Source organism: Pan troglodytes, chromosome 1, assembly GCF_028858775.2.
Source record: "Pan troglodytes isolate AG18354 chromosome 1, NHGRI_mPanTro3-v2.0_pri, whole genome shotgun sequence".
Lineage (NCBI taxonomy): Eukaryota > Metazoa > Chordata > Mammalia > Primates > Hominidae > Pan > Pan troglodytes.
In genome coordinates this window covers 171605588-171621501 of record NC_072398.2, presented here as the reverse complement: position 1 = coordinate 171621501, position 15914 = coordinate 171605588, and the positions used below count along the sequence as shown (strand labels likewise).

The window sequence follows — 15914 nt, the reverse complement described above, 5'->3', positions numbered from 1 at the left end:
CTACCAATGACTTTCTTCACAGAATTGGAAAAAACTACTTTAAAGTTCATATGGAACCAAAAAAGAGCCCGCATCACCAAGTCAATCCTAAGCCAAAAGAACAAAGCTGGAGGCATCACGCTACCTGACTTCAAACTATACTACAAGTCTACAGTAACCAAAACAGCATGGTACTGGTACCAAAACAGAGACATAGATCAATGAAACAGAACAGAGCCCTCAGAAATAACGCCGCATATCTACAACCATCTGATCTTTGACAAACCTGAGAAAAATAAGCAATGGGGAAAGGATTCCCTATTTAATAAATGGTGCTGGGAAAACTGGCTAGCCATATGGAGAAAGCTGAAACTGGATCCCTTCCTTACACCTTATACAAAAATTAATTCAAAATGGATTAAAGACTTAGACATTAGACCTAAAACCATAAAAACCCTAGAAGAAAGCCAGGCAATACCATTCAGGACATAGGCATGGGCAAGGACTTCATGTCTAAAACACCAAAAGCAATGGCAACAAAAGCCAAAATTGACAAATGGGATCTAATTAAACTAAAGAGCTTCTGCACAGCAAAAGAAACTACCATCAGAGTGAACAGGCAACCCACAAAATGGGAGAAAATTTTCTCAACCTACTCATCTGACAAAGTGCTAATATCCAGAATCTACAATGAACTCAAACAAATTTACGAGAAAAAAACAACCCCATCAAAAAGTGGGCGAAGGACATGAACAGACACTTCTCAAAAGAAGACATTTATGCAGCCAGAAACCACATGAAAAAATGCTCATCATCACTGGCCATCAGAGAAATGCAAATCAAAACCACAATGAGATATCATCTCACACCAGTTAGAATGGCGATCATTAAAAAGTCAGGAAACAACAGGTGCTGGAGAGGATGTGGAGAAATAGGAACACTTTTACACTGTTGTTGGGACTGTAAACTAGTTCAACCATTGTGGACGTCAGTGTGGTGATTCCTCAGGGATCTAGAACTAGAAATACCATTTGACCCAGCCATCCCATTACTGGGTATATACCCAAAGGATTATAAATCATGCTGCTATAAAGACACATGCACATGTATGTTTATTTCGGCACTATTCACAATAGGAAAGACTTGGAACCAACCCAAATGTCCATGAATGATAGACTGGATTAAGAAAATGTGGCACATATACACCATGGAGTACTGTGAAGCCATAAAAATGATGAGTTCATGTCATGTCCTTTGTAGGGACATGGATGAAATTGGAAATCATCATTCTCAGTAAACTATCGCAAGAACAAGAAACCAAACACCGCATATTCTCACTCATAGGTGGGAATTGAACAATGAGAACACATGGTCACAGGAGGGGGAACATCACACTCTGGGGACTGTTTTGGGGCGGGGGGAGAGGGGAGGGATAGCATTGGGAGATATACCTAATGCTAGATGACGAGTTAGTGGGTGCAGCGCACCAGCATGTCACGTGTATACATATGTAACTAACCTGCACATTGTGCACATGTACCCTAAAACTTAAAGTATAATAATAATAAAAAAAAAAATCCACCTAGTTTTCATCAAAAAAAAAAAAAAAAAAAAAAAAAAAGAAACCCTGTCTCTACTAAAAATACAAAAAAAAAAAAAGCAGGGCGTGGTGGCATGCACCTGTGGTCCCAGCTACTCGGGAGGCTGAGGCAGGAGAATCTGTTGAATCTGGGGTGCAGAGGTTGCAGTGAGCTGAGATCACACCACTACACTCCAGCCTGGTGATAGAGTGAGACTCCGTCTCAAAAAAAAAAAAAAAAAAAAAAAACCAAAACAAACAAACAAAAAAAAAACTGCATGGGATCCTCACAGATGCCCGCTGGCATCTCAAGGTAAGGGATCAGGCTTCTGGAAACATTTCCTCTCATTCAGTCCTTATTTCTCTTTGCTGGCCTATCTCCAGACTTTTCTTTTGTAGAGAAAGCAGAGAATACTGCTATCTTCCCTTCTGAGACCATGTGCATCCTTAAGAGTACCTCAGACTTCCCACAACATGTTATTTCTTGTTGCTCATCCCACAAATATTTGTTGAATTACTAGACAAACTGCTCAGCTTCATCTTCCAGTTCCTCTTATGTGAGGAGTACTTCAGAGCTTATAGAGGGCTTCCACATGTGTTATCTCCTTAGAGAGGAGAGGTTGGACTGGGATCTCCAGCTTTGATTGGTGACGGTTAGTGTGGTCTCAAAAAGAAGGAACGCCGGGACTCCTTGCTCCTCCTATTCCCAGTGTCTCTTTTTGGCAAAAGGCTTGAGTTCTTTGTGACATTCTACTTGGGTTCCATTGTCCCACAGTGGCTGGTTGTGTGGCTACAGGCTAAAAGCTGTTGTTATGTAATGTCTTTAATGACCACACACAAGATCTAAAGTAGTTTTTTTTTTTTTTTTTTTTTTGCCTGAATTTAAGAAGATTGTTGTGCTTTGGCTTGAAGCACTGGTTGTTGCTGCGGTGGTTTGGCGGTTATATCTGGTCACTGGCCTTTGATTTCTGGAACCTTTAGAAAGAGGCTGCCTTTTCTCCTCTCCCTGACCACTGATTGCTGAAACCACAAGACATATGGAAATAGATTTCAGGGACTAGCCAAAAGGCATTCTGGTAGTTTGACTCACATCGTTTCAAAGGCTACCATTTTCTGACTGTGGCTTGTTAGACCCTATACAGAGATACTACTAGTTCTTAGCTGTGTTAGGAATATTTAGTATCTTTAAGTTTTGCTTGATTTAACATTAACATCTTAGAATGGGCATTCAAAGAGAAGTTTAGGGCAGGTCCCTTTTCTAGACACAAGCTTTCACCTAGATATTTAGGAAGTTAAAACAACAAGAGTAACAGAATCAACTTGATACTTTGCCTTTTAGATCTGAACTCCTTTGATATTGTTTTGATAGGGCCAGCACTTGGGATAGTACCGTTTATCTGCTGTAAATAGATGTTGGTGTTTATATAGTAGTGTTAGGGAAGCACTATGTAGGAGGAACTCACAGCATTCTGATAAAGGCCAGTTGTATATAAAATAGATATAATAATACCCAGGACTTTTGTGTTGCTCTAAGGAGATAACACATATGGAAGCCCTTTATAAACTGAAGCACCCCTCACATAAGAGGAATTGGAAGGTGAAGCTGAGCAGTTTGTCTAGTAATTCAACAAATATTTATTGAGTGCCTACTGTGTGTTACCGTGCGGCAGGTACTGAAATATGCCTCTTTTGGAACTTCTGCATTGTTGCCTTTAGGTTCCCAGAGATACTCCTATGCTTATAATTCCTTTTATAGCTTTTTGGAGAGGGAGTAATAGAAACCAGGACATGGAAAGTTATCTGGATGGTAGGAAACCTTTCTTGCTAGTTCCTCTGTCTTCTTTACTATTCTGTTTTTGAAATTCTACCTTTTCAGGTGTTTGACAGAAAATGGCCACTTCATGCTTTTCAAGTTTATCTCACCTCCAGTTCCATTCATAGGCAGAAGTGAAATGGTTGCATTTGGGTCCTGATTCTAAGTTCTTGGGAGAATAAATCTGGTTGGTACAACTAGGTCACATGTCTAAACCTGGTCCAACCAAGTGCTTGTAGTAAGGGGATGAGAGTTAAGTAGTTTCTGCTTGGCAGCTGAGGGTCCTCTCAGTTGGGGTGGAGAAGAGGAGACAATCATCCAATATCATGGTGAACATGACTGACAAGATCCTTGACCTCACAGAGCTTATAGTCAGTCTGTCAGGAAAGAAAGACTTTTGTATTAGTCTGGTCTTACACTGCTAATAAAAACATACCCAAGACTGGGTAATTTATAAAGGAAAGAGATTTAATTGACTCACAGTTCAGCATGGCTGGGGAGGCCTCAGGAAACTTACAGTCATGGCGGAAGGAGAAGCAAACACGTCCTTCTACATTTGGTGGCAGGAGAGAGAAGTGCAGAGTGAAAGCAGGGGAAGCCCCTTATAAAACCATGAGATCTTGTGAGAACTCACTCGCTATCATGAGAACAGCATGGAGGTAACCAATCCCATGATTCAATTACCTCCTGCAGTATACCTCCTATGACACTTGGGGATTATGGGAACTACGATTCAAGATGAGATTTGAGTGAAGACACAGCCAAACCATATCAACATTACACAAATGATTGTGGGGGTGGTATGGGTTGTATGACAACTAGACCTAAACTAACAATATGACTTACTGGCTTTGATTTCCAGGAGATCCTGGAAACCCCTTCAAGGAATGGTGGTGTGTAGGGTTAACCAAATGAGGAAGGGGATGATGTTGATCCTGGGAGGGCACAGGGTGGTGGGTGAGGAATGAATGTTTTAGGCAGAAATGGCAAAGGAAAGAAAATGCCCAGCAGTAAGAAAAAACCTGGCCTTTTTGCAATACAGAGAACCAAATCTATAAAATGTACAATGGCTTGCTTATGTGGCCATTCTCTTTGACTTAGACTGGAAGTTCTTTGAGGGCAGGGACTATCATCTTTTTTCTTTTTCTTTTTTTTTTTTTTTTTGAGACGGAGTCTCGCTCTGTCGCCCAGGCTGGAGTGCAGTGGCGCGATCTCGGCTCACTGCAAGCTCCGCCTCCCGGGTTCACGCCATTCTCCTGCCTCAGCCTCCCGAGTAGCTGGGACTACAGGCGCCCGCTACCACGCCTGGCTAATTTTTTGTATTTTTAGTAGAGACGGGGTTTCACCGTGTTAGCCAGGATGGTCTCGATCTCCTGACCTCGTGATCCGCCCGCCTCGGCCTCCCAAAGTGCTGGGATTACAGGCGTGAGCCACCGCGCCCGGCCACTATCATCTTTTTTCTATTGCCTTTGTAACCAGTTGGCATGTGGAGAATTTTATATGGCAGGGGACATTTAGTTTCATTGGGCAGTTTCTGAGTACAGCTTCTTTCCAGCTTATATCTGCTCTGAAATCTTATATGTCCATCACCATTCACTGGGAAGATGGATTGTATACCTTACAGACTGTGCTTTTGATATGGTTTGGCTGTGTCCCCACCCAAATTTCATCTTCAATTGTAGCTCCCATAATTCTCTCATGTTGTGGGAGGGACCTGGTGGGAGATAATTGAATCATGAGGGCAGTTTTCCCCATGCTGTTCTCGTGGTAGTGAGTAAGTCTCACAAGATCTGATGGTTTTATAAGAGGTTTTCCCTTTCTCTGGGCTCTCGTTTCTCTCTGTGGTCTGCTGCCACGATTGTGAGGCCTCCCCAGCCACGTGAAACTGTGAGTCCATTAAACCTATTTTTCTTTATAAATTACCCAGTCTCGGGTATGTCTTTATCAGCAGTGTGAAAATGGACTAACACAGCTTTCTATCCTTCCAGGTTGGCAAAGAGGGTGTTAAGGGAAATTACGGTCATTTTTGGAAGGATCAAGCATCGTCAGTTTTTCTTTCCTGTATAAGTACTGCTTTTATATTATTCCTACCCCCACCAAGCTCCTGAACAGATGTTTCAGTGGGCATTGTTGGCTGTGCTTTTGTTTTGAAAAATTTGAAACATTATTGAAAGAGGAGATGGTAGAAAAACCCCCTAATTGATTCTAATATATATTTAATTTGGCAGAACTTGAGAGAGACTTGCTGGGATAAGGCGGGACATTTCTTTGATCTCCCAGACTTCTTATCGTGGAAGGCAACAGGTGTCACAGCACGGTATGTTAATTACAAGTTGGATTGTGTTTGCGTTCTTCCATTCTTGGATGTCTGTATATATATTGCTTTCTTAACTCTCTTTGACTGGATATACTTTTGGTACATCTGCATGTGATTTTGCATACATGAAACATCTTGAATCTATCTTCGACCTCCACTGCACATGCCCAAACACTGTTGTTCCTAAGAGCCCTGGAATGGGAGTATCCAAGGTGAAGACCTTTCATTAAAATTGGTCATATTTGAAGGAGATATGAAAAATCCAGAGTGAAATGTGGGTTTTTCCAAAGGCACTTTTTACATGATGAATAAAAGGAAAAAATAAACACACAGACACACACACACACACACACACACAAACAGTCATGCATTCCTTAAGGACAGGGATACATTCAGAGAAATGTGTTGTTAGGCCATTTCATTATTGTTGCAAACATCATAGAGTATACTTTCACAAATCTAGATGGTGTATTCTACTACATACCTAGGCTGTATGGTATAGCCTATTGCTGCTTGGCTACAAACCTGTAGAGCATGTTACTGTACTGAATACTGTAGGCCATTGTGCACAATGGTACTTATTTGTATATCTAAACATAGAAAAGATATCATAAAAATACAATGTAAAAGATAAAAAGTAGTATACTCATATAGGGCACTTACAATGAATGAAACTTGCAGGACTAGAAGTTTCTCTGGGTGAGTCAGTGAGTGAGTGGTGATTGAATGCAGAGGCCTAGGATATTACTGTACACTTCTATAGACTTTATAAACACTGTACCTGTAGGCTACACTAAATTTATTTTAAAAATTTGTTTAATAATTGTCCTTTGCTTACTGTAACATTTTTTACTTCATAAACTTTTAAACTTATTGACTTTTTTGTAATAACACTTATCTTAAAACACAAACACATTATACAGCTGTACAAAAATATTTTCTTTGTATTCTTATTCAATATGCTTTTTTCTTTTTTTTTCATTATACTTTAAGTTGTAGGGTACATGTGCACAACCTGCAGGTTTGTTAATTATGTATACATGTGCCATGTTGGTGTGCTGCACCCATTAACTCGTCATTTACATTAGGTATATCTCCTAATGCTATCCCCCCGCCCCCACCCCACAACAGGCCCCAGTGTGTGATGTTCCCCTTCCTGTGTCCATGTGTTCTCATTGTTCAATTCCCACCTATGGGTGAGAACGTGTGGTGTTTGGTTTTTTGTCCTTGCGATAGTTTGCTGAGAATGATGGTTTCCAGCTTCATCCATGTCCCTACAAAGGACATGAACTCATCCTTTCTTATGGCTGCATAGTATTCCATGGTGTATATGTGCCACATTTTCTTAATCCAGTCTATCATTCATAGACATTTGGGTTGATTCCAAGTCTTTGCTGTTGTGAATAGTGCCACAATAAACATACATGTGCATGTGTCTTTATAGCAGCATGATTTATAATCCTTTGGGTATATACCCAGTAATGGGATGGCTGGGTCAAATGGTATTTCTAGTTCTAGATCCCTGAGGAATCGCCACACTGACTTCCACAATGGTTGAACTAGTTTACAGTCCCACCAACAGTGTAAAAGTGTTCCTATTTCTCCACATCCTCTCCAGCACCTGTTGTTTCCTGACTTTTTAATGATTGCCATTCTAACTGGTGTGAGATGATATCTCATTGTGGTTTTGATTTGCATTTCTCTGATGGCCAGTGATGATGAGCATTTTTTCATGTGTCTTTTGGCTGCATAATGTCTTCTTTTGAGAAGTGTCTGTTCATATCCTTTGCCCACTTTTTGATGTGGTTGTGTTTTTCTTGTAAATTTGTTTGAGTTCTTTGTAGATTCTGGATATTAGTCCTTTGTCAGATGAGTAGATTGCAAAAATTTTCTCCCATTCTGTAAGTTGCCTGTTCACTCTGATGGTAGTTTCTTTTGCTGTGCAGAAGCTCTTTAGTTTAATTAGATCCCATTTGTCAATTTTGGCTTTTGTTGCCATTGCTTTTGGTGTTTTAGACATGAAGTCCTTGCCCATGCCTATGTCCTGAATGGTATTGCCTGGCTTTCTTCTAGGGTTTTTATGGTTTTAGTTCTAACATGTAAGTCTTTAATCCATCTTGAATTAATTTTTGTATAGGGTGTAAGGAAGGGATCCAGTTTCAGCTTTCTCCATATGGCTAGCCAGTTTTCCCAGCACCATTTATTAAATAGGGAATCCTTTTCCCATTTATTGTTTTTCTCAGGTTTGTCAAAGATCAGATGGTTGTAGATATGTGGCGTTATTTCTGAGGGCTCTGTTCTGTTCCATTGGTCTATATCTCTGTTTTGGTACCAGTACCATGCTGTTTTGGTTACTGTAGCCTTGTAGTATAGTTTGAAGTCAGGTAGCGTGATGCCTCCAGCTTTGTTCTTTTGGCTTAGGATTGTCTTGGCAATGCGGGCTCGTTTTTGGTTCCATGTGAACTTTAAAGTAGTTTTTTTCCAATTCTGTGAAGAAAGTCATTGGTAGCTTGATGGGGATGGCATTGAATCTATAAATTACCTTGGGCAGTATGGCCATTTTCACAATATTGATTCAATAAGCTTTTTTCTATTAACTTTTTTTTCAGTTTTTAAACTTTTTTGTTAAAAGCTGAGATACAAACATACACATTATCCAAGGCCTACACAGGGTCAGGATCATCAAGATGTCATTAGTTGATAGGAATGTTTCAGCTCCATTAATATCTTATGGGACCACTGTCATATATGCAGTCTGTTATTGACTGGAATGTCATTGTGTGATGTATAACTCGTGTGTGTGTGTGTGTGTGTGTGTATATATATTTTGGCCTCTAATATTAACTAGGAGATACATTTTTCAAGGAAGCTGATTTAACTGGATGGATGTGTTATGTACTTGTTTGCTTTTTATGTAAATGTACCTCAGTTATCCCATACTGTAGAAGTATATATGTTGAAGTCAACAACTATTTTTCAGTAAGTTATGAATGTTAAAAATAGAGCATATGCTACACAATGGAGACTTGTATAAAATACTCATTGAGTGTGAAATTGTGGCTACTATAATTAACAGAGTGAGTGTATGTGTGGGGTTATATAGACAGGTTGGACATGAAATCTTTAAGTATGACGAGCCTCTTGTCATGATGACCTCAGATTTAAGGAGATGCCTAAGGTCAAGGCAGGTCTTCTCATCTTGAAAAAGATTTAGAATCTGGGTTGAACAAACCTGTGAAGAAGGGAATCATTTCCCAGAGGATAGATAAACCTCTAGTAATTAGGGAGGCACGTATTGTATCTTAAAATCAGCTTATTCAGAGAGGGGTCAGATCTTACCCTCTTTCCTTCTTGTTTGAATTCAAGGGAAGCCGGAAATAGCAGTACCATTTCTCCTATCTCATTCTTTTTTGTAGTGAGTTGATAGGGTGTGATAATTCAGCAGCGGGGCTTCCAGCAGGGAGACAGCAGAGAACATTTCAGAAGCATGTCATTCTTAATGTCAGCAACCCCGAACCTCCTTGCGGTGAAACAATCATTAGCCAAAGGTCCTGGGGCAGAGAGATGCATATGCTTGTGAAAATGGCCTCTGCAAACCTCAGGTACATGCCATCTCTGGCAGGAGGTCCCTGGAGGAGTGGTCTCAACTTTACCCTGGGAGGTGTAATTAGTCACCATTATGGTTATCATCAGTGGGGAGGGCAGTGTGTAGGTGAAGATATCATCTTGGACTTTCCTCTTTTGGTGTGATGTTAATTGTTCAAAGTTATTTCTGAGAGAATCTTTCTCTAGGTTTTTTCATCATTGTACATCCGTGAAAGAAATGTTTTGATCATTTTGGCCAAATGGTCTTGTTTGTTAGTCAAGCAGTGCTAGTTGTCACGTGTATGGGCAATACCCCATTGGCCTCCAAATCCAGAGGACTCAAAGCTGGAACAAGAGATGGAGGAGAACATGGCTTTCCTTCTCTTTTTCTTTGATATTGTACTCAGCGCTTTGACTGCCTCCCTGATTCTTTCTGATGGCTCTGGGCATTCTGTGTCCCATTTCCTGGTTTCTGGTGCCATATTCAGGCACCAAGGAGAGGGCTTTTTGAAGTTAGCTGTGGCTCAGATAAAGTGCAGTGGCATGCATACACACGGTGGACTAACAATATGACTTACTGGCTTTGATTTTGCCACACCAGTTGTGTGACCTTGGGCAAGTCTCTTCCCTTCTTTGATTGTCACTCTTTTTGTCTATAGCATGGGGATTGTTATATCTATCTTGCAAAGTTCTTGTGATAATCCTATTAAAGCAATTTTTCCAAATTAGTTGGATTATAGGAATTACCTGAATGATTTGTTCAAAACATGTATCCCCAGGTCTTCTAGTTTTCAGCCTAATGAATCAGAATCTCCATGGGAGATGTGAGAATTTGTATGTTAACAAGTGCCTAGGTAGTATATGATCAGGTAACTTTGGACAACACTGCGTAACAGAATATACATGAAGGTAGGATGTGACTCTGAGTGAGAGACTGGAAGTGTTTTAAAGGCCTAATGAATTTTTTGAATTTAAAAGTTGTAAACAAAAAATACAATTCTAAGGCCCCCACCATCTGAATGGACCCCTTCTCTTGGCCAAAGGCATTCCAAATTTAACCTGAAAAACCAGTTCAGGCCATGATGGGAAGGGTGTGGGTAAGACATTCCCCCTTATACAGTCCTCCCTTTTGGAATTCAGGACAAGCCAACCAATACTAACATCAACAAACCTTAAGTCTCATAAGAAATGTTTACAGTCTATTCTCTCTGAAGCCTGCTAAGTGGAGGCTTCATCTGCATAGTAAAACCTTGGTCTCCACAACTCCTTATCCTAACCCAGACATTCTTTTCTATTGATAATAACACTTTCAACCAATTGTCAATCAGAAAATTTTTAAATGTACCTACGATCTGGAAGCCCCTGCTTTGAGTTTTCTCACCCATCCAGATCAAATCAGTATTAACCTTACATGTATTGATTGATGTCTCGTGTCTCCCTAAAATGTATAAAAGCAAGCTGTGCCCTGACCACCTTGAGCACTTGCCATCAGGACCTCTTGAGGCTGTGTCACGGGTGCGTCCTTAACCTTGGGAAAATAAACTTTCTAAATTGATTGAGATTTGTCTCAGATACTTTTGGGTTCACAAAGTGGAGGGCGTCTTGTTAACTTATCAGAACATGCTTGGGGGCTTCTAGCCTTGCCTATGACAATCTCAAACCTTGAGGAAGCAGAAAGTTTAATGCTCAGAAATGATTTATTGGCTGTCTAATCATCCCTGCCATTTTTATTGGCTGTGACACTCATGACTCATTCTATTTTCATTAGTATAAATTAATCATCCTGTTCCCCCACCCACCCCATACTTGTGAGCACCTTCAGAGACCTCCCTTCCCATTTCCCTCTCTTCCAGAGAGCAAAGCCTGTGGACCTTGGGTACCAGGTTCCTCTTGCAAAGGTGGTTGCCCTTTCCCTTGGCCCACTTACAGCTTGCATCTGTGTTTCTCTCTCTTATTTACTCAATATTTCTGCCTTCTCTATTTCTACTTGCATATCAAGGTGAAACAACCCCTCTGAGCTTCCTTGATTGTAGATGGAAATAATGACAACACCTGCTCCATGGGGTTATTGTAGAGAAAGCTTCTAACACAATGCTGAGAAAGCTTTTTAAAGGTATTAGCGATTTCATTTAGTTCCCTTTCTCTATCAGTTTTGGCAATGAGTCTTTACATTAAGCATAGAGGAAAGAGGGAAATCCTTGTGGTCAGACTGATCTGGTTTCAGTGTCTCCATCATGTGCTGTCTGTAAGAACCTGGAGCAAATTATTTACCTCCCTGAGCCTTATTTCCTCTTCCATAAGCCCTCTCAGGGCTATTAAAACAGTTCTCTGGGTAAAACCTCTAACTGCTTTTACACAATAAAGCGTTCTTTTAATAAAAAAATCCACATTGTCTGTTCTCTTTTCTAGAGTAAGGAAGATGAGGGTCTGAATTTGAATATGCCAATTCCAAAAAAACTTTGGGTAATAAAACACCAACTTGGCATCCTCTGGGCCAAGGAGAGATTGAAATTTGGTGTTTATTTGGCTCTTACATGTGATTATTTTGGGAGGCTTTGGGGAAAATGAGTGCCAAAAAGGCTAGAGGGTCTTTTTTAAAAATACGTTTTAGTAGAGTCAAGACTAACAAGTGATTGAATTTCACCCTGTCTTAAAGCTTTCAAACTTGTTTTTGGCAATGACAGTGTGTAAGAACACCTCCTCCCCTTTCTCTCTTCCTTCTCCATTTTCCTCTCCTCTCTTTCAGGTTTTATTTTTGTTTTTTTTTACCCATTCTCCCCTTTTATTGTTCTCATCCTCCGAAATATGGCAGCTACTTTTCTTTATCTGGGTCACTGAGAAAATCACCATTTGGCCCATGATTAGTTTGTAATTCAGCTCCATTCTTTTTCTTATATTAATGAAAATAATTATTGCTATTTTTGTTAATAATAATAATGGTAATTATCACTTATTGAGTGCCTTTCCTTTATCTGTGCTAGGCATATTTAGCAAATGTTAACTCTGTTAGTCCTCATGACCATCCTTACAGCAGGTGGTGTCATTACCGCTTTGCAATTCAAGAACTGAAGCAGAATGCTTTAGTAATTTGCCACATTCTTGCTATTAAGTGGGTTACTGTCTACAATTTTGATGACATGAGAAATGGGAAGTCAAACATTTGAATAGTAGAAATTTTTTAATAGTCAGAAAAATATATGTATAAATTCTCCCTCTAAAGAGATTTGAGGTGACTAATAATAATAATATAAGAAAAAGTCGTACAAAATAGAAAAAAATCAGAATGGAGTGAAAATAATGATAAGATAACTGAGCTGAAGCTAAGAGCTTTAGAGAACCTTTAGAGAATTCATAATTTCTAATAAATTTGTTTCCAAGCTTCCCAGTGGCCAAAGCAAAGACAGAGCTTGATCAAGATTAACTGAGTGAACAGATAAAAACTTTACTGCTGTTCAAGGGAAGTAGAACTTTTTCTAACATTGGGAGCCTGAGAGAAATTAATCCTAGATGATCAAGGGTAGACAATATAAATTATTTAAAAGTATGTGCTATTAAATTTAGTTATAATTTTGAACAAAATTTTAATTTTAAAATAGTTTCAGGATTATAGAAAAATTGTGAAGACGCTACAGAATTCCCATATACTTGATGTCCAGTTTCTCCCATTAATATATTATTATGATACATTTGTCATAATTAATGGACCGATATTGATATATTATCATTAATAAAATTCCATACTTTATTCCGATTTTTTTAGTTTTTAACTAATGGCCTTTTTACCATGTTACATTTAGTCACGCCTTCTCAGGCTCTTCTTGGCTGTGATAGTTTCTGCGTCTTTCTTTCTTTTTGATACCCTTGACAGTTTTGAAGTGTATTGGTCATGTATATTGTTGGATGTCCCTCCATTGAAATTTGTCTGATGTTTTCTCATGGTGAGACTTGGGTAGTTTGTTTTTGGGAGGAAGACCATAGAGATAAAATACCTTTCTCAACCTATCAAGCGAACACACTCTTACCACAACTTACCACTATTGATGTTCAACTTGATCACCTGGCTGAGATATTGTCAGGTTTCTCCACTCTAAATTACTCTTCCACCCCCCACCCCCCACCATATTGTACTTTTTGGAAGGAAGTCACTATGCACAGCCCACACATAAGGAGTGGGGAGTAGTTATGCTTCATTTTCTTGAGACTGTAGTATCTACATATATTACTTTGAATTATTCTTTATGGGAGATTTGTCTTGTCTCAGTTCACCTTTTTTATGGCTTTGAACTAAAATAAATTATTTACAAGGCTTCTTATGTACAAACAAGAGACACTGTAAGTAAGTTTGGTTTACTGGTTAAATGTTAGAATTTCTGAGACATTTCTGTGGCATATGCGAAAACAGGTTTGAATTTCTATAATCTTAGGTTTATTTTTTCTTATATTTCTTTATATTAAATTTACATATTCTACTTACTCATTTTACTTTTCCTCTCCCCTCCATTATAATGTATAATTCTGTATGGGTTATTAGTAAATATTCTACCTTTTCCTTTAAAGAGATGAATTCATGGCTTTTAGAAACTGAAGTCTCTTTAAAGTAATTATTATGTTTCTGATGTGTGTGGTTCTCTGTGTTTTGGGTTTATAAGGGATATTATTGTATTGTTATTCATCTTGTGGGTTTTTACCAATCTGTCAGGAGATGATTATGTTGGGTTATTGATCTGTAGTCATTTTCTAAATACAATTCATAGGATCTCAAATACAAAACCATTATTTAGACTCTTATTCTACTGATTTTTCTTTTGTTAAAAAATTGGAAATATGCTTTGTACAACTTATTTTTTTACTTAATGTGTTGTATTTTTCATATTAATATATAAAAATATTTTTGACATCTGTATAGTATCCTATCCTATGTCAGTATCAATTTTGTCAAGGGTTTGGGCTTGAAATGGGATCTTATTTTAATTTGCATTTTTGATTATTGAATGCAATTAATTTTTCTTATATTTATCATCCACTTATTTATGTATGTCATTGTCAATTACTAATTATGACAATTAGTGTTATATATTTCAATGATGTTTATGTCAATTGCTAATATTTGTATTGGGAGTTCAGTGTTTTCTTCAATTTTGGTGAGAATTTAAAAAAAATTTTTTTGCAGTATAATTTCCAGAAAAATTTAAACCTACAGAAAACTTGAGAGAATGGCATATTGAACACCCTTATACCTTTTACCTACATTAATCAATTACTAACATTTTATTACTTTTGTGCTCTTTAGTGCACACCTTACCTACCTCTGACACACAGACCTGTAATTATTTTGCTGAACCATTTGTAAATAAATTGCAGACCTCACAGTATTCTCCACCTGAGCCAATACTAACGACATTTTCCTTTATAACCACAACATCATTATCACACTTAAGGCAATTAAAATTAATCCTCATACTCCCTTACAGGTATCCCTGCTGTTAAGGATTCAGAAGGCCAGTCACTCTTTCTTGCTATTGGAGTTCTGACTGATAGAGACTACATTAAAACATATTAGCTAAATGAGGAGTGAAAAGTTGTCTTATTATCTCAGAAAATACTCTTTAGCCTCTAGTGTATAGAACTTCTAATATACTAGATGGATAATACAGCTCAGAAGTGCAGTTAAACCCCGTCTGCATGTTCAGGTATGTGTACATACATAGGAGTTGGGGCAGGAAGGAAGACCCGATTTGCCAACCCTATCTCAAGTCTAGCAGCTTAGCAATATGAATCCAGACCTGCTTGGGTATGATTACCACATGGCAGTGGGAAGCCATGCTGGTCACACTTGGGCATAGGAGGTGAAAGTGTGAACTCATTATTATCACCTTTTCTTTAACACAGTGACCCTTAAAATGTGGCTTAATCTATTCCAGTCTCTTAATGATTACATGAATTTCCCTTACCGTCTTGGAGAAAATTGAGTAAGAGGATGGGGTGCAAAGTCAACTCTGTGTCCTCTGGTGCTTCTCTGAGTGGAGAGAGGAGGTCGGGTGGAAGTCTCATTCTCCCCAGAGAGCAGAGGCAGCAGCAGGAGAAGAAGGGAGAAACTTGCACCTTAATACCTGCCTGCCTGTGGTGACTACAGTCCACATCCCTTCCTTGGTACTTGGCCTCTTCATCTCCTGTCTCATTTGTATATCTGAGATAAGAGTTGATTTTTTTAGAAAACATCTTTAGATATATATAGTATACATAATTACATATAATTCGCATACTATATGATTCACTAATTTAAAGTATACTATTCAATGATTTTTGCACATTACATTACTTATTTTTATTAATTTTAATAATACATATAGCATAAAATTTGCCATTTGAATTATTTTTAGGTATATAATTCAGTGTCATGAATTACATTCCTCATGGTGTGCAGTCATTACCACTATCTATTTCTAAAACTTATTTATCACCCCAAACGGAAGCTGCTACTATTAAATAATAACTCCTCATTTCCCTCTTTACCTATCCCCTCTTTTTTTTAGACAGGGTCTCGCTCTGTCGCCCAGGCCGGAGTGCAGTGTCGTAATTTTGGCTCACTGCAACCTCTGCCTCCAGGGTTCAAGCGATTCTCCTGCCTCAGCCTACTGAGT

At 38.7% G+C, this 15914-nt stretch overlaps 1 protein-coding gene across 33 annotated transcripts in view; it reads left to right on the top strand.

Moving 5' to 3' along the window:
- The window catches only part of FGGY (FGGY carbohydrate kinase domain containing), a 486570-nt gene that overhangs the window by 76454 nt on the left and 394202 nt on the right, over positions 1–15914 (top strand). For 28 of the 33 annotated variants that reach the window (XR_002938170.3, XM_024346119.3, XM_024346101.3 and 25 more), the window contains one exon: positions 5600–5688. The exons of the other annotated variants lie outside the window; for them this stretch is intronic. Coding sequence is in view for 25 of the 28 variants with exons in the window: in XM_024346119.3 (XP_024201887.1) it covers positions 5600–5688 (89 nt within the window). In the remaining 3 variants the exon portion in view is untranslated. The remainder of the gene's footprint in view (positions 1–5599; positions 5689–15914) is intronic. 33 annotated transcript variants of the gene reach the window in all.